General features: G+C 37.7%; 1 protein-coding gene across 1 annotated transcript in view; it reads left to right on the top strand.

Annotated features, from left to right (window-relative positions):
* Blos1 (biogenesis of lysosome-related organelles complex 1 subunit 1) overlaps window positions 1-19,269 on the top strand; it is a 141,871-nt gene that overhangs the window by 76,520 nt on the left and 46,082 nt on the right. Inside the window, exon 3 of the mRNA XM_090382424.1 lies at window positions 4,205-4,337. Within this exon, the coding sequence (XP_090238550.1) occupies window positions 4,205-4,337 (133 nt within the window). The remainder of the gene's footprint in view (window positions 1-4,204; window positions 4,338-19,269) is intronic.

Genomic DNA, 19,269 nt, shown 5'->3' on the forward strand with positions numbered 1-19,269 from the left:
CATTGCAAACATGAACAATGTAACATATGCGAGTGATCTTGCAAAGAAAATCAGCATCCTAGATGCGATTCAATGAATTTCCTCTTCAGTAAACGCAATTAGAAAACAAACTGTCGTGAACTGTTTTGTAAAGTCTGGCTTCTCAAACGCAAAAATTGAAGTTGTGAACAGCAATGTGGAGCACCAAGAAGAACAAGAACTTCAACATCTATTGATAATGTACGATACTTCAGCTACAAGTGACCCTGGCTACAAAGATATAGACTCGAACCTCACTACAGAAGATGGTGCTCTAGATATCAACGACATTATCATCGATATTTTTCAAGAAGTTCCTCATGAGGATGAAGAAATGGAAGGAGGTCATTCTGTCGAAGAACATTAACGAAGAACCACTGATGAAAATAGAAGAAGCGCTCATACAAATCAATCGTTTAAAAATTTTTTCCGCTGCTGAAGAAGATACTAAAGGACTTTCGATGGTTTCTTCACTCCAGACAAATGTTGAAAACAAAATTATCAGCCGGTAGAATGTGCAGAAGAAAATAAGTGATTACTGTATGTATATTTCTTAAGATAAAGTCATAATATGCATAGCACAATTGTATGTATATTATTTACAAAAATATTGTGCAAAATCTGTATTTAATTTAATTTTACATTAAACGTTTAATGATTTTTCTTTATCTCTTGTGTATGTAATTGTATATTATTTACAAAAATATTGTTCAAAATCTGTATATATTTTAATTTAATTTTACATTAAACGTTTAACGATTTTTCTTTCTTTCTTTTTTTTTTCTCCCTCAGACTTCTTGTTAGCGGACACTTCTCTCTAACGGACAGATTTTCGTTCCCCATGGCTGTCCGTTAAGGGGAAGTTTCACTGTAATGAGAAAAATTTTTTGATAAATAACAAAATTTAAAATGCTGTTTTAGTTCACTTTCCTCGCGGGCCGTAGGTTTGGACACCTTTTTGAATCAATAGTAAGCACCCGTTCGAGAATTAGAAAAGTTATTTTCTTTTATCCTGACAAATAATTATCTGTTGTTTCGCGGAAATGCATTATCCACATTTTTTTCCATCTCTGTTTACCCGGTCACAGTACCTGAATATCCAAATGACACCGACATTTCGGACAGTTTCAAAAAAAAAAGAAATAATTTAAATTTAAGAACTAGTGACAATACCGATGATGAGAGAAGGAAAACTAGGACAACAAAGGTATTAATCCATTTAAACACGAATTGTTGGCATTTGGTGAAAGTCAAGTTAGAAAATTGTCGATTAGTTTACAGTTAAATGAAAGAGATGCAATAAATGAAAGAGATACCTAATTGATAAGGTTTCAGAAGAATTGAAGCATTTGATGAACACTGAGTATGATACCAATTTCATCGACTGAATGTGAACAAGGATTTTCACAAATGAATCTGATCGCCAGTCCAACCAGCGCTTCGTTGATGACAAAAACAGTTTCTTCACTACTGTTTCTTAAAATTGTATGCCCACCGCTGACCCGCTTCGATCCAGCAAAATATGTCGTGGCTGCTTCGGAAACGTCATTCAACAACTGACGCACAAAGAGGAAGAAAAGAAGTTGGCATAGGACAGGGGTCGGCAACCTGCAGCTCACGAGCCATGCACCTCTTTTAACCTGTAACTGCAGCTCTTTAACTTTACAGCTCATATGAAGCACAGTTTGAAATGGAGTTAGAGGACTTAAAAATCAAGGACATGTGGAGTGCAAGACTAAAATGCCTTAAAATTGAAATTGAGGATTTGGAGAGGCAAAAGGCTGCCCTTGCAGTTCTACACAAGTGGACGGCGATAGGCGACTTTAAAATGCAGACCAAATTGTGTTTGATGCTTAGAGTAGCTTACTGGACCCATATATAAAAATTGGAAAATATTTGCGTTTGGACTTCTCTCAGTTTTTGGTTTTGACATATTTCTGTGGGCAAATATTTTTGAACATGAACTATATTAAAAATAAATCAAGAAACCGTCGTCTGAACAATGCGAGCATGTTTAAAGCTCAGTATGTTTAATTACGACATACTCGCATGATGTTGAGAGACACTTGCTCAAGAAGTTCATCAGAAAAAGTCACATTAATTTGTACCTAATTGGATGTTTGTTCCGTTTTTTCAGTATTAATAAATAATATTTCAAAATATATATATATATATATTTTTAATAAACACCTTCCCAATCTATTCCTTTTCATAAAAAACTCTTCCCCCCCCAGCTTGAGCTAAGGTGTGGCTCTTCGGACTCTTTTTTTTTATAATTAGATCAAAAATGGCTCTTCACTCAAAAAAGGTTGCTGACTCCTAGCATAGAGTGTTTGGATGAGAACTTCATAAAAATTTGGAATATTCTACAAAAACTTTATTATGAAATTATTTTTACTTATTTTACTCACATTTTATTTTTTTATATACTTGAATAATAAATTTATGCTTAATAAACTGTGTATTAATGCTTAATTTGTTGTTCTTATTCTGAAAACTAAAGTAACAATCTATCTTCAAACAGGCCTATGGGGCTGGGAAATTCCATACTGCAATAATTACACTCAAACACCAGCCAAGTGATTAAAAATTTTAAAATAAAATAAAATAAAATACAAAAATAAAATATAATAAAATACTACTTAAGAATGTGTAACTGCAGTAACAGTACACTGTTGAAGGAGACAGCAGTCTCCGAAAGCTTCGGTATTTTAGTAAATTTTAACGATTTTAGCATTGTTTTTAATTGTTTTATCATAACTTATTTTATTTTATTGTAATAGTTTAGTCTCCCGATATTTGTATCATAGTATTTTATTTTTGTATTTTATTTTATAGTAAAATTTTAATCGCTTGGCTGGTGTTTGAGTGTAATTATTGCGGTAAAGTAACAATATCAGGAAAAAATAATTTTCAGAATACTTTTCATATCCTTTTAATTTTCAATTATTCCTGATAGCAAAGAATGATTACCGGCACTTTTTTTTTTACAAAAAAAGCACTGCTTTTAAGTAAAGCACCTACATATCTTTTTCCTGCCCATCCATCCACATACAGCAACTTGTCTCCTAGTTGTTGTAATAATAATAATAATATGTCAACTTATTATTATTCGTGTTTTATTTATAATAGTAGAATTAGTATTTTTCTATTTTTTTATCTATTTATTTTTATTAATAGTATTATTTAATAGTAAAATATATCCTATATTTTATTATTATTAATACAATCTGAATTTCTTGTTTTCCCTTACAAACAAGTGTCTAGAATGCTCAAGGAGTAATGATTTATGGATTAGTGTATTGGAAAGCATGTGGAGAGGAGATAACCCCGTAATGGGTTTAGGATCCTTTTCTCTCAATGTTTTTTTATTTATTTTATTTTATTTTTTTTTGCCAGATCCATAAATTTATTTCTTAGACTAAGTTTGCATATTTTTTCTTCAGTTTTAATGAAATTTGGATAGGCTCCAGTTTTTTAAGCCACATCTAAAATTAGAAGTCAGTTGTTGCATGAAAAAAGCAGAGAACAAATTAAATTTCCTTTATTTTGAATATGATTAAAAAACTTATTCTTTAATAGGTGAATACAATTTATTGTTCAAAATTCTATCCCCAAAATTTTTCAGAATTTGCAGACAGCTCTGGTTCCAAGAATTGCTTGCTTAGCAATGTGAAGGCACACTGAAATACTTGTTGCTAACTTGGTCTGTTGCGTACTCACTTGCTTGACAATTTTTAAGCACCGGTACTGTGAGAAGCCCCCTGAAGCATTGGCCTTGGTGGTCTTCTGTGTAATAGGGAACTGCAAGCTGTAACAGCAAAAGTTGACCCATTCCATGAACAAAGAATAAAAATTTATCTTTGCAAAGAAAATAAACTTATCTATTGCGGTCAGTGGTGAAAGCTATCAACAGTAAAATGATGTGCACACTTTATACCTCCCTCTGGGGAGAGACCTCCCTTTGGAACAGAAAACATCCAAAACAAGTGGTAAATGATAAAATTAAAACGTGACCAGTGAATATTTGGGATGCATAAGAGACATGAAGATATCAGATATTTACAATATATTCTATTAAAGCAATAGGCACCTCTGAATGATATTTTAAAATCAACTCAAAAAGGAAGAGATAAGAATTAGATTGAACACAATTTTTATTATAATCTGTTGTATTTTGTTGCAGAGTCGCTCAAGCATATTTGAATCAGAAAAGACTGGATTCAGAAGCCAAACAATTGCACGCCAATGCCACACATTTTTCTAAACAGACAGCTCAATGGCTGCATCTCGTAGAGAATTTTAATCAGGCATTAAAGGTTAGTTTCTGATTATTAGATAAAAACTATATTGATAAGATATATAGTGATTTTTTTAAATTTGCTATTGTCTTTTGTCTAGTCTAATAAAGGAGGTGGCGTTCTCGTGTATTTCTTCAAAATCATAATGTATGCGGTGTCTATGCCTTGCCTTTCTAGTGCCTGAAACATTGTCTTATGTACGGAGTCAAATGCCTTTTCATAATCCGCAAATGCCAGGCATAATGGTGTTTTATATTCATTTGCTTTCTCCATTAGCTGCGATATTATGTGAAGGTGATCCATAGTTGAGAATCCTGTCCTAAAGCGTGATTGCTCTTTCGGTTGATTTTCATCAAGTATTCTTTCTAATTTGTTAGTAACGACCCTTATGAACAACTTGTAGATGTGGGACAACAAGCTAATTGGTCTGTAATTTCCAATTTCTGATTTATCTCCTTTCTTATACAGCAAAATTATGATTGCATTATTCCACTCCTTAGGTGTCACACCTTTCCTAATGTATTTTGTGAAGTCTTGCCAGTTTCTGTGTCGTGGTGCTTCCTCCCAATTTTAACAACTCTACAGTAACTTCATCTTTACCTGGGGCTTTCTGATTCTTCATTTTCTTCAATGCATGTTCTACCTCATTAGGAAGGATATCAGGTACGTTGTATGTGTTTTTAATGTGTGATTCATCTTCCCCACTGCTTGCATAATTTCCTCGCTCCTTATATAATTCTTGAAAGTAGTTTTCTGCTATTTGAATTATGCCTTCTCTGTTATTTATAAGTACACCATCTCTATTCTTCAGTTTCAGTATCATTTGTGTTTCTGTATTACTGCTCATGACTACTGATATATGTCCTTTGCTTTCCCTTAATGCTTGTTCTACTTTTCTCTGAGTCTCTTTCTAATGGCTTTGCGTAACTCAGTACACTGAATTTTGTCCTTGTCGGTGTTTATCTTGCTCTTCATTTGTCATCTTCGATTCATCATGACAAATGTTTCCTGATTAATTTTTCTTCTTTGGATTTCTTTTTTACCTATAGGTTTCTTGGGCTTTATCACTTTCAGAAAATTGTTGTTTTCCTTGTCAATATCTTGGTCCTGAAAGGTCTGCAGAAACCCCCAATTTGAGACATTCTGATTTGCTAGCTCACTATTTCAGTGTCTCCGTAGCCAGGTGTGCAGGAGCAGCAGTGCGTAGCACAATCTTCTTGATTAGACCGGGGTTCAAACCCATGACCACCAAATACAGAGGTTGCGGAAAGGTCAGGTACTGCATATCCCTGGAGCAATATGGCCTTAGTTGCTAATGCTCCTAAAAACCAAATAACAAACAAACACTATTTCTCTGTATATCTGTTTGGTATACTCATCACAGCCATTAGGCCTATAACAAAATCCTACTCTCAATTTTGTTTTCCCAGTGCTTATATCACACTAAACTGACTCAACATTGCACTCATCACCCAAGTCAACTGGATGCACTGCCATAGATTTAATTTTCTTCTTAACTAAGAGTATAACCCCTCCACCTCTCTTGTCCTTCCTGTATGTATTGTACTCCCTATATTCAAATTCAGCATCACTTATGTCTGAGTGACACCATGTCTCTGCTCTTCAAACAATTTCTGCATTTGACGAAATAATCAGTACTTCAAATTCATCAAATTTATTTACAATACTTCTAGCATTAGCATACATTCAAGTATACATGCACATATTCTTACTCTTAGTTACCCTAACACATTTCCCTAAATACTTCTAGCATTAGTGTACATTCAAGTATACATGCACATGTTCTTACTCTTAGTTACCCTAACACAGCTCATGTATTCATTTGTTCCATGATGGCCATCCACAGCAGGGCCTGAAATCCTAGACACCTTGCTTTCCAGGCTGCTGCATGTACCAATAGTAGTAATGCAAGAATCACTTTCACCTCTGCCTGTGGCTCTAATGAAACTATTAGTCTTTGTATGCCACCTATCACTGACTCAATAGCATCTGCAAATATTCTTGCACCCCTTCTATTCAATTGTAGCCTATCCCTGTAAAATGTTTTCCTGTTAACAAGCCCAGATCATGCTGTGAAAAATTCTACGCCGTGAGCCTTGCACATTCTCTCCAGGGCCAAATTGATTGAAAAGGCTCTCAACATTGGTGACTCTATTGTCAGGGAAACGGGGAACATGCTTTGTAAAAAAGGATAGGTGGAATAGGACCAGCTGCCAGGGGCAAAGGTTGATGACGTTGTAGAGAGGATATCATCTTTTAAGGGCACAAAAGGTGATATAGTTGTACACGTTGGCACAAATGATATTAAGAATAGGAGACCGGCGGAATTACTTAGCAATTACAGGTCACTGTTGAAAAAAAGCCGTGAATTAGGGTTGAATTTGAAAGTGTCTGCAATTCTGCCCAGACACGATAGGAGGGAGTATATGATGAGAGCCTTGTCGATCAATTCGGCCCTGGAGGGATTGTGCAAGGCTCAAGGGGTAGAATTTTTTTCAGCCTGGACTGTACTTGTTAACAGGAGAGATTGCTTCTACAGGGATGGGATACACATAAATAGAAAGGGTGCAAGAATTTTTGCTGATGCTGTCGAGGCAGTGTTAGGTGGGTCGGAAAACTGCTAGTTGGGGGTGATACAAGGACTAATAGATTAACAGTAGCCACTGGCAGAGGTGGAAGTGATTCTTGCACTGCTTCTATTGAAATGAGCAGAAGCCTGAAAAACAAGATGCAGGATATTTCAGAGACTGCTGGGAGTCATTGCGGTACAAGTAAACACATGGGTTGTGTTAGGGTAGCTAAGAATAGAAACAGATGCATGTATACCTGCGTGTACACCAATGCTAGGAGTTTGGTAAATAAATTTGATGAATTTAAGGTATTGCTCAAAACATCAAAGGCAGATATTGTTGGGATATCAGAGACGTGGTGTCACACAGATATAAGTAACGCGGAACTGGAATTTGGGGAATACAATGTGTATAGAAAGGATAGACAGGAGGGGAGGAGGGGTTAAGCTATTAATTAAGAAACACATAAAGTCCGAGGAAGTGAAGCCAGTCGACATCGATGGATAGGGCAGTGTCGAGTCAGTTTGGTGTGACATAAGCATAGGGAAATAAAAATTGAGAGTAGGAGTGTGCTATAGGCCTAATGACTCTGATGAGTATAATAAGATATTGTACAGGGAAATAGAGTGGGCCAGTAAATCAGAGAGTCTTATAATGGGGGATTTTAATTTCCCAAATATTGACTGGAATTTGGGGGCTGGTCACTCACACACTAGCAAGGCTTTTGTGGATTTATTGGATGATTGTTTTCTACATCAGCATGTTCGTGAGGCAACAAGAGGGAGCAATACCCTTGATCTGATTATCAGTAGTGATTCTTCATGCATTAAGAATCTGCAGATAAATGAACCACTAGGTGGCAGTGATCACAGTGTGTTGAAGTGGGATTTACTCAAGGAGGTAACTACCATCAGAGGTAAAGGGAAGGGTTTTTGTTTTCGTAAAGGCGACTATGATGGACTGAGACAGTATTTAAATTCTATACAGTGGGACCAACTGATGACGTTACCAACGGCAAACTCAAAATGGGAAGCATTCAAGGAACTAATATTGGAGGCTACCAGGCTTTACATACCAACTAAGAAATATTGTTCAAGGTTTAGGCCTAAATGGTTGTCAGATGAACTAATGAGACATGTGGCAGAGAAGAAAAATGCATGGGTTACATACAAATTAATGGGTGACATGGAAGCCTATGATAGATATAAGTTGGTCTGTAACCAAGTCACAAAGGAGATTAGGCAGGCAAAGGCAGACTACGAAAAATCCTTGGCAAAGGAAGCAAAGAAAAACAGAAAAGAGTTCTTTACATATTTAAACTCAAGAAGGAAAGGGATGAATCAGATTGGTCCACTGGATATTGATGGTTCAATAGTTGAGGATCCTGCTCAGGTGGCTAACAATCTAAATGAGTATTTTGCATCTACATTCACGCATGAGGAGTTATTCAGGAAGGAGAATGATGTAGGTAAAGTAAACATTGGCAGTAAGCTGGATGATTTTGTAATAACTGAGAGGAAAGTGGAGGAGAGATTGTTGAGGATAAACATAAAAAAGGCACCTGGGGTGGATGGGATCTATCCAGTTATATTAAAGGAGGCAGCAAAGGAAGTAAGCAAACCCCTAGCCATAATTATGAGAGCTTCTTTGGACTCAGGGGAGGTACCCATAGACTGGAGATGTGCAAATGTAACCCCAATTCACAAAGGAGGATCAAAGGCTGACACAAGTAAATATAGACCTGTTAGTTTAACTTCTGTTCCAGGTAAATTAATGGAGGCACTGGTTAAAGAAGCACTGCAGGATCATCTAGACAAGAATTCAGTTATATCTCAGACGCAGCATGGTTTTGTTAAGGGCAGGTCTTGCCTGACCAATTTGATTGGATACTATGATGTAGTCACAAAAGAACTGGATGCAGGGAATAACTTTGATATTATATATTTGGATCTTAGAAAGGCTTTTGATACTGTTGCACATGGAAGACTGCTGCACAAATTGGAGCAGTGTGGCATTGGAGGCAAATTGCTGCTATGGATAAGGGGATGGTTGAGTGGCAGAAGACAGAGTGGTAATCAATGGACACTGCTCAACGTGGACTAATGTTATTAGTGGAGTTCCTCAGGGTTCAGTGTTGGGTCCGTTGTTGTTTTCGGTGTTTATGAATGATATTGATGATGGGATATCAAGTTTAATGTCCAAGTTTACAGATGATACAAAGGTTGGCAGGGTTGTTAAGGACACTACTGACACTATGCTGCTGCAACAGGATCTGGAAAGGTTGAACAGATGGGCTGAGAGGTGGCAAATGAAGTTTAACATTAACAAATGTAAAGTACTACATATGGGAAACAGTAACCCCAGAGCAACGTATCAACTCTGCGGTACTTCACTGACAGTGGTGGAGAATGAAAAGGACCTGGGGGTAATTGTGCAGGCAGATGTGAAGTTCTCTGAGCAGTGCAGACGAACTGCAAGAGTAGCTCATGGTGTCTTGTCAATGATATACAGGAATTTTTCTAGCAGGGATAAGGAGGTGATTATTCCCTTGTATAAGGCAATGGTTAGGCCACATCTTGAGTACTGTATACAGGTCTGGAGGCCTCATTTCAAGAAGGATGTAGAGCTGCTGGAACGGGTACAGAGAAGGGCAACAAGATTAGTGAATGGAACAAAGGGTTGCTCTTACGAAGAAAGGCTTACAAAGAAAGAAAAGTTTTGCAAATTACAGAGTCTGGAGACTAGGCACCGGCGAGGTGATCTGATAGAGGTGTATAAGGCCTTGAATGGTTTGAGCATGCTCAATGCCAATGGGATTCTTCATCTTGCTCAGAATAATCACATCAGAGGGCATAAATTCAAATTGAGGAAGGACGGATGTCGGATAGATGTGCGGAAATTTAGTGAATGGAACAAAGAGTTGCTCTTACGAAGAAAGGCTTAAGTTTTGCAAATTACAGAGTCTGGAGACTAGTTGGTGGAACGGGTGGTTGGTTGGTGGAACTGACTTCCATCACTTGTTGTTGAAGTTGATAGCCTAAACAAATTTAAAGCAGCTCAACTGGACAGGTATTTCGAACGAACGGAGGGGTGAAATGGGAGTGGTGTGTGTGTTTTTTTTTTTTTTTTTTTTTGGCTGATGCTGAATAAGCTTGCTTTCTTGCATCATATGCCTCTACTAATGCTAACATACTCCCTCCTATCGTGTCTGGGCAGAATTGCAGACACTTTCAAATTTAATCCTAACACATGACTTTTGCCAACATTGCCCTTGTTAAGTCCTCAAATCTCTTGCTCTTAATATCATTAGTTCTAATGTGTATTACAGTATCACCTTTCTTTTGTGCCCTTAAAATATATCTGCTCTACAATGTAGTCTACTTTTACCCATTGCAGACATACCCCTGGTCCTATTCCACCTGTCCTTCGTGAACAACATATTTCCCATTTTCATGACAGTAGTCACCAACAATTGTTATTTGGTTTTTAGGAGCATTAGCAACTAAGGCCATATTGCTCCGGGGATATGCAGTACCTGACCTTTCCGCATCCTCCGTATTTGGTAGTCACAGGCTCGAACCCTGGTCTAATCAAGAAGCATGTGCTATGCACTGTTGCTCCTGCCCACTTGGCTACGGAGGCGCCTAATTCCTGTAGGACCAGTGCATTCTACCTTGTAGATTGCTGCTGTGTTGTCTGATGCACAAGAGTGAGCTCTGGCATTGAGTTGGGCAGCTGAGAGCTTGACGGGGCCTCCCATTTTAATTTATTTGAGGGCATCTACCCTACCCTACATTTGACTTTGACTTTTCCCGAGTTGTCTGCCAATTTATGATCCAACATGCTCATTCGCTTTGCAGTGAGACAAGTTTTCATTAGCTTGTGTTTTTGCAGTTTGCCAGAAAAATGACAGCCAAAAGAATCGAACAACAAATCATCCTCAAATTTTTAACAAAACCAAGGAAAACATCTATTGAAAATTGAGTTGTTACCTCTAGTTTATGGGGAAGGTACTATGTCAAGAGCTCACATTTTTGAATGCCATAAAAGATATTTTAAAAGGCAGAGAGAATGTAGATGATGAAGACCAGACTTTCTGGTATCCACAGAAACTGGAAAATGAAAATGTTGACCGGCTAAGGATGTTGATTAGAAGTGATCGTTGTTTAATCATTAGAATGGTTGCATCAGAACTTGGTATGGACAAAGGAACAGGCAAATTTTAACTGAAAATTTAGGCATGAGAAAAGTGTGTGTGTGCCAAAAATTTTGAATGAGGATCAACAAATGAGAAGACTCCAAGTTTGTGAAGATGTTTTGAAAAATATTGAAGAAGATCAGACTTTCTGAGTACTGTAATTACTTGCGATGAAAGTTGGCTCTTCCAGTATGACCGAAAAACTAAATGATGGTCATTGAAATGGAAGACAAAACAATCCACCAGACCAAAAAAAAAAAAAACACAATGTCAAAAACGAAAACCCATGCTTTTTGTTTTCTTCGATATTAAAGGAATTATTATTGCTGAATATGTCCCACCAAATCAGACTGTCAATCAAACTTACCACCTAAAAGTGCTTACAAGGCTGCATGAAGAAATATGAAGGAAACAATACTTTTGTGGATGGTTGGATGCACCCTCAAGGCATACAATACATTCTGTTCTTCAGTTTATGGCCAAAAAATAAATCCTGTGTGTGTGTGTGTGAACATGCACTGTATTCACTAGACCTAGTTACTTGTGAATTTTTTTTCTCTTTTCTAAACTGAAATGTGTAGTTAAGAGAACCAATTTTCAGTCCACTAAAGATATTTAGAAAAAAAAAAGGCTGAAGTGTTAAAAGGACTTACAGAAGATGACTTCTAGAAATGTTTCTCTGCTTGGAAGAAACTTATGGAAAAGTGTGTTTAAGCTCAAGGCAATTATTTTGAGGGAGATAACCTTGTAAGGTATGATATATTTCATTATATTTATTTTATTGTAATGATCTTGTTATTTAATAGCCACACCTTGTATAAGTAATGAATGAAGGCAGGGAAGGAAAAATTCCCACTCCTCCCTTCCTTTTTTTATTTTTCTAACATTGCTGTTCTAATAGTCAATTGGTCACCCTAGTGGCACTGCCTTCAAATGCTAGGGCTGGCAGAAAAGTTCTCTCACTAGGGACCAAAAGCAGAGGACACTGGACTCTATCAACACACCATGTCATGGTTCCGTCTCACCTGACAAGACAACAGGATGGTCAGAAACCTTCTCTTGGTAAACAGCAAAAGGACATGGGTGCCACTGTAGCCAGGTGGGAAGGAGGATCAACGTGCCACTGTAGCCAGGTGGGAAGGAGCAGCAGTGCGTAGCACATTCTTCTTTATTAGACCAGGGTTCGAACCCATCATCACCAAATACGGAGGATGTGGAAAGGTCAGGGAATGACCACCGCATTTCCCGGATCAATATGGCCTTAGTTGCTAATGCTCCTAAAAACCAAATAACAAACTAACAAACAAGCCTAAACAACTGGTTACACTTTCTCATCCAATATTCACTAACTGAAAAGCTGATTAGCAGCCATTCTCCCTTTTTAATCCAGAAATGCTTAGAAAATGCTGCTAGTCCACCAAAAAATGGTCTGATGACTTAAATCAGGGGACCTGCTTGCTGAAACCACACATCACAGCACTCTGAACTACTTCTCAAAATGACCACATTTGGAAGAACACCCATAAAAGTGGCTTCATGCTACACTAAAGACAAGTAAAGGAGTCAATCACAGCTGAATGGGATCTAATGAATGCTACTGATCTGTAGTGGTTTTTTTTTTTTTTTGATTTGGTAGTTGTTGGCGCATCGGCTTCTGTGGCCATATTGCACCTCCCAAGGTTTTTGCAGTACTTTGATCCAAGCCCGAGGCGGGAATCGAACCCGCGACCTTTGGGTTGCCGGGCAGGTACTTTACCCACTCGGCTAGCCCGGTCGGCATCTGTAGTGGGAATATCTTATAGAAACAAACCTTACTGTAAATTAGCAGTGGAAAATGGTGCAGGAAAGCAAACTTTAAGAGCATCAACCAAAAAAAACCCACCTCCCATTTCATCTATTTATTCCCTCCAATAGTTTGTCTAGTTTTTCCTTGAATTTATCTGAACTATCAACTACCCACTGACTAAAGGCAAGCTTGCACACATGTTCTGCAACCCTCCCTCAATTTGAATTTGTGCTGCCGCGTGTGTGGTCTGAGGAAGAATCCCATCAGCATTGAGTTGTTCAATCTATTCAAAGCCTTAAACACCTCAGTCAGATCACCTTATAGGTGCCTAGTCTCCAGATGCTGCAGTTTGAGGAACTGAAGCCTTTCTTGTTAAGTGCATCCCTTTTATCCGCTTGCCAACTTTTTTGTCATTCTCTGTGCTCATTCCAGCAGTTCTAAAACAAGGCTTCCAGACCCATATGTAGTATTCAAAGTGTGGCCTGACCACTGCCTTATACAATGGGGTAATCATCTCCTTATCTGCTAGAAAAATTCATGTATATCATTGACAAAACCCCATGAGCTGTCCTGGTAGCTTGTCTGCATTTCTCGGGAAACTTCACATGTGACTGCACAGTTACCCCGAGGTCTTTCATTATCCACTACTTTGATTGTAGTACCACACAGTTGGTATGTTACTTTGAGGTTACTCCTACCCATATGCAGTACTTAACATTTATCAATGTTTAACTTCAGTTGCATTTCTCAGCCCACTGCCTAACCTTTCTAGATCCTGTTGCAGTAGCATATTGTCATTAACCACCCTGCTAGCCTTTGTATCATCTGTAAACTTGAATAATACACTTGATATGCCTTCATCAATATCATTGATAAATGTAGAAAACAACGATGGGTCCAACACTAAGTCCTGGAGGACTCCATTAATAACATTAGTCCACAAAGAGCAGTGTCAATTTCCACTCTGTCTTCTTCCACCCAACCATCCCTTTATCCATAGCAGCAACTTGCCCTTTGTACAACAGTCTTATGTACAACAGTATCAAAAGCTTTCCCGAAATTCAAGTATATGATCTCAGAATTATTTTATCTGGTTCCTTTGTGACCACTGTATAGCATCCAATCAAATTGGTTAAACAAGATTTCCCCTTAACAAACCCATGCTGTGTATGACGTATAATTGCAGCCTTGTCTAGATGATTCTGCATTACTTCTTTTACCAGTGACTCCATTATTAGTGATTCCTAGAACAGAAGTTAAACTAACAGGTCTATAATTACTCGTCAGCAATTTGATCCCTCTTGTGAATTGGTGATTCATATGCACATCTCCAGTCTGCAGCATCCTCCCATGAATCCAAGAATGCTCTCACAATTATGTGAAAGTGTTTGCTTACTTCCTTCACTGTCTCCCTTAATATAATTTAATAGATCCCATCCACCTCAAGTGCTTTTCTTATGTTTAACTTCAACAATCTCTCTTCCACTTTCCTCTCAGTTATTACAAAATCATTTAGCTCCTGTTAGAGTTTGATAAACACCGGCAAACCCTGGCGTAAAATATTCTTGTGAATCTAGATGTAAAATACTCAGTTTTTCAGCAACCCGAACAGAATCATGAACTATCAAATCATCAATATCGAGTTGACCAATTTGATTCAACCCCTTCCTTCTAGTGTTTACATAAGTAAAGAAGCTTTTGTTGTATTTCATTGCATCCTTCACCATAGATTTCTCGTAATCTGCCTTCGCTTGTCTGACCTCTTTTGTGACTTTATTACAGACTAGTTTATATCCACCATAGGCTTCTGTGTCGTCTAATTTATATGCATCCCGTGCACTTCTCTGTTACGAATTTCATCAGTTCATATGACATCCATTTAGGCTTATACCTTGAACAGTTGAAATGCAAAGTATGCAACAATGTCTTTTCAAATTTGAAATTTCCTAGGTAAAATCCTAGTTAAGTTAATGTTTGAAAGTAAACTCTACTAATAGAAAACTAGTAAACAGTCATATGGTTGTATTTTAATATTGAATGATGTAGTTTTCAATGAAATTTATTTTATAGTGTACTGTGGTCTTTACAAAAATCTGCTTTTTCTGAAAAATTTCCTGTTTTTTGCAACAAAATTTCTTTGCATCCTTCGCCATAGATTTCTTGCAATCTGCCTTTGCTTGCCTGACTTCCTTCGTGACTTGATTACAGACTAATTTATATCTATGATAGGCTTCTGTTTGGCCAATAATTTGTATGCAACCCATCCACTTTTCTTCTCTGCTACTAGTTTCATCAGTTTATCTGACATCCATTTTGGCCTAAACCTTGAAGAGTATTTCTTAGGTGGTATGAAAAGCCTAGTATGATCAGTTCCTTCTATGATTAATTCTTTGAACATGTTCCATTTAGAATTTGCCAACAAATTCACTTTTCGTCCCACTGTACAGAATTTAAAAATTGTCTGAGACTACTGTAGTCACCTTTACGGAAGCAAACTCCCCTTCCCTTGATGGTAGTTGCATCTTTAAATAAATCTCAGATCAATACACTGTGATTACTGCCACCCAGTTCTTTTATCTGTAGATTCATAATGAATGAATGACTGCTGATAATCAGATCAAGAGTATTACTTCCTCTTGTTGCCTTTAACATGCTGCAACAAAAAAAATAAAAAAAAACAGGCATCCATAAATCCATGAAAGTCTTGCTAGTCTGTGAGTGATGAACCCACAAGTTGCAGTCAATATCTGGAAAGTTAAAATCCCTCATTATAAAACATTCTGGTTTATTGGCCCATTATATTTTTCTGATAGTATATAACAGAGCTATGGTGCTCAATACGTTCTACGTTGATATCAATATTTGTAGAAGAATAAGAGAAATTTACCTCATTATGATACGCAGCACACTTTTGTATGATACTCTTGAAATTAAAATGAATAAGAGATTTTTTCGTTTTAATTTCTGGAGCATATCATATGGAAGTGATTTACGCATCATTTTGAGGTAAATTTCTCTTATTCTTCTACAAATATTCTATTTTTCTGTACAGCTGTTTGTTGTACTCATTGGAGTCATTAGGCCTATAACACCCTCCTCTCATTTTTGATTTCCCTGTGCTTATGTCACACCAAACTCTCTCAACATTGCAATGGATACACTTCCTTAGATTTTGTGCTTCTTAACTACAAGCATAACTCCTACCTCCTCATATCCAATCTGTCCTTTCTGTATGCATTGTACTCTCTATATTCAAATTCTGCATCCCTTATATCTGAGTGACACCATGTCTCTGAAATCCTAACAAAGTCTTCATTTTGTCTTGACCAGCACTTCAAATTCATCAAGTTTATTTATTATACAGGTCGACCGTCACTAATCCGGCAGCATTGGGACCTATGGGGTGCCAGATTAGTGAGTTTGCCAGATCACCAGTGGTTATTTTAGCACATACAGTTTACCCAACAGCTAACCACCTCATCCTACCTTTAACACGTTGGCTGTCAAGCTAGTTTAGGAAAAAAATTTCCCAGGGGCCAAAAAATATTTAGCAAATAATTTGATTAGTAATTCTAAAATAAATATTATAATGTCAATGTTGTAATCTTTTCGCTTAAAATATCAAAAGAAGGTGGCTTTTTTTTTATGTTGCATATATGTGGCTGACGTGGCCCAGTAGGTTACTTTATTTCTTGAGAAGCCATGGCCACATACATGTGACGCTATTACGGCATACATATGAAGGTCATTTGTGATTAGTTTATTGCATGTGTGGCAATAAAACTAATTGCGATAAAATAAACTCTCAAATGTCGCAATAAGTTTGTCAGTACTGTTTAGAGATTTTGTGAAAACAAGTTCGTTAGCGCGCTGTTTTATCCATCATATTATCCCAGCGGCTCGCATCTGGTGAGTATCAGCATGACATACCCAGGGTCCTGAGCTGGATATCATTATTCTTCTCTTTCTTGGTGATTCCATTCTACTTTTGACTCTCTCTCTCTCTCTCTCTCTCTCTCTCTCTCTCTCTCTCTCTCTCTCTCTCTCTCTCTCTCTCTCTCTCTCTCTCAGGGTAACTTGGGATTTTTTTTTTTTTTTTTGGTTGGTGCAGCATAAGCTTCAGGCTTCCTTGCACCATATAGCTAATAATAATAATAATATTGTGTTGTAAAAAAAAAAAAAAAAAATCTAAAAAGGAATGGCTAAAACAAAATTGGTAAAATAAGAGGAACTGAGAGAAATTGGTGGAATTTACAATTAAGCAGAGTTAAACTTCTCACAGACACACCGCTGTTGAGTTTTTTCAGAAGTTCAACTTTATCTGTTATGGACAATGTATGGTGTTTCGCTTTACACCACGAGAGGCACTTCCTTTATGCATTGGAACCATGGCTGGGGCTAAATGTGAGTAGGTTATAATAATAAATGCAGAAAAACAAGTGGGAATGGCTTGCCAGTGTTTGAGTTCGTGCCAACAGCTGATGCTGCAACCGACGCCACCAAAACATTAGCGGCAAGTCGGTGCACTGACCCGGGAAATTTGAAATTATGTTTGAGGAAATTATGTCCGAATTAATGGTCGAACCAGATTAGTGATGGTTCACCTATACTCTTACCATGGTGTACATTCAAGTATATATGCACCTGTCCTTACTCTTAGTTACTCTAACCCAGCTCATGTATTTACTTGTTTCATGATTTTTGGAAAATGTTTGATACTGTTGCACATGGAAGACTGCTATACAAATTGGAGCAGTATGGCATTAAGGACAAGTTGCTACAATGGATAAAAGGATGGTTGAGTGGGAGAAGACAGAGAGTGGGGTCAATGGGTACTGCTCTACGTGGACTAATGTTATTAGTGGTGTCCCTCGGGGTTCAAAGTTTGGCCCTTCGTTTTGTATATTTTTAAATGATATTGATGAAGGTATATATCAAGCTTAATGTCAAAGTTTGCAGATGATACACAGGTTGGCAGGGTTGTTAATAACAGTAATGACAGTATGCTGCTTCAACAGGATCTGGAAAAGTTGGGTAGATGGACTGAGAAGTGGCAACTGAAGATTAACATTGACAAATGCAAAGTACTGCATATGAGTAGCAGTAATCCCAGAGAAATGTCCCAACTATGTGGTGTTACACTCAGGGTAGTGGAGAATGAAAGAGACCTTGGGATAATTGTGCAGTCAGATATCGTTTTCTGAGCAGTGCAGACAGACTGCCAGAGTAGGTCATACGGTGTTGTCAATGATATACGGGAATTTTGCGAGCAGTGATAAGGAGGCGATTAACCCCTTGTATAAGGCAATGGTCAGGCCACACCTTGAGTACTGTATACAAGTCTGGAGGCCTCATTTCAAGAAGGATGTAGAGCTGTTGGAACGAGTACAGAGAAGGGCAACAAGATTAGTGAATGGAACAAAGGGTTGCTCTTATGAAGAAAGGCTTAAGTTTTGCAAATTACAGTGTCTGGAGACTAAGCACCTGCAAGGCAATCTGATTGTGGTGTATAAGGCCTTGAATGGATTGAGCAGGCTTAATGCTGATGGGACTTTTCCTCTTGCTCAGATTGCAAACCTGAGGGGGCATAGATTCAAACTGAGGAAAGACAGTTGAAGAATAGATGTGTGCAAGTTTGCCTTTAGCCAGCAGGTAGTTGATTGCTGGAATAAACTTCCATCTGTTGTTGTGGAAGTTGATAGCTTAAATAAATTCAAGGCAGAACTAGACAAACATTTGGAATGTATGGATCAGTGAAATGGGAATGGTTTTTTTGGCTGATGCTTTATAAGCTTGCCTTCTTGCATTATGTGCCTTTGCTAATGATAATTCGCAGCAGTTCTGGAAATCTCTAGCACCTTGCTTTAGAGGCTGCTGCTCATTCCAAAGGAAGCAGTTCAAGAATCACTTTTTCCTCTGCCTGTTTTTGATGTTAATTTATTAGTCTGTGTATCCCCCCCCCAAGCCAGCAATTTTCCATCCCACCTAACATTGCATCAATATCATTAGCAAAATATTTTCCACCCTTTCTATTGAAATGTAGGCTCTCTTTGTTTTCAACATTGCCCTGTACCTGTACCGGTAGCAGCAGTCTCTCCGGTTAACAAGCACGGAACATTCTGAGAAAAATGCTACCCCATGAGCCTTGCATAATCTCTCCAAGCCCAAATTGATTGACAAGGCTCTCATCCTATTGTGTCTGGGCAGAATTGCAGACACTTTCAAGTTTATCTCTAACTTTTGACTTTGTTTTCAACATTGCCCTGTACTTTAGCATTAGCAGTCCTTGAGGTTGTCACAGACATTCTTTCAGATACGAAGAGGGTTCCAAGTTGGATGAATAGTGAAGTTGCCACATTACTTGAGCAGAAAATG

Source organism: Mastigoproctus giganteus, chromosome 1, assembly GCF_048544385.1.
Source record: "Mastigoproctus giganteus isolate SK-2022 chromosome 1, ASM4854438v1, whole genome shotgun sequence".
Lineage (NCBI taxonomy): Eukaryota > Metazoa > Arthropoda > Arachnida > Uropygi > Thelyphonidae > Mastigoproctus > Mastigoproctus giganteus.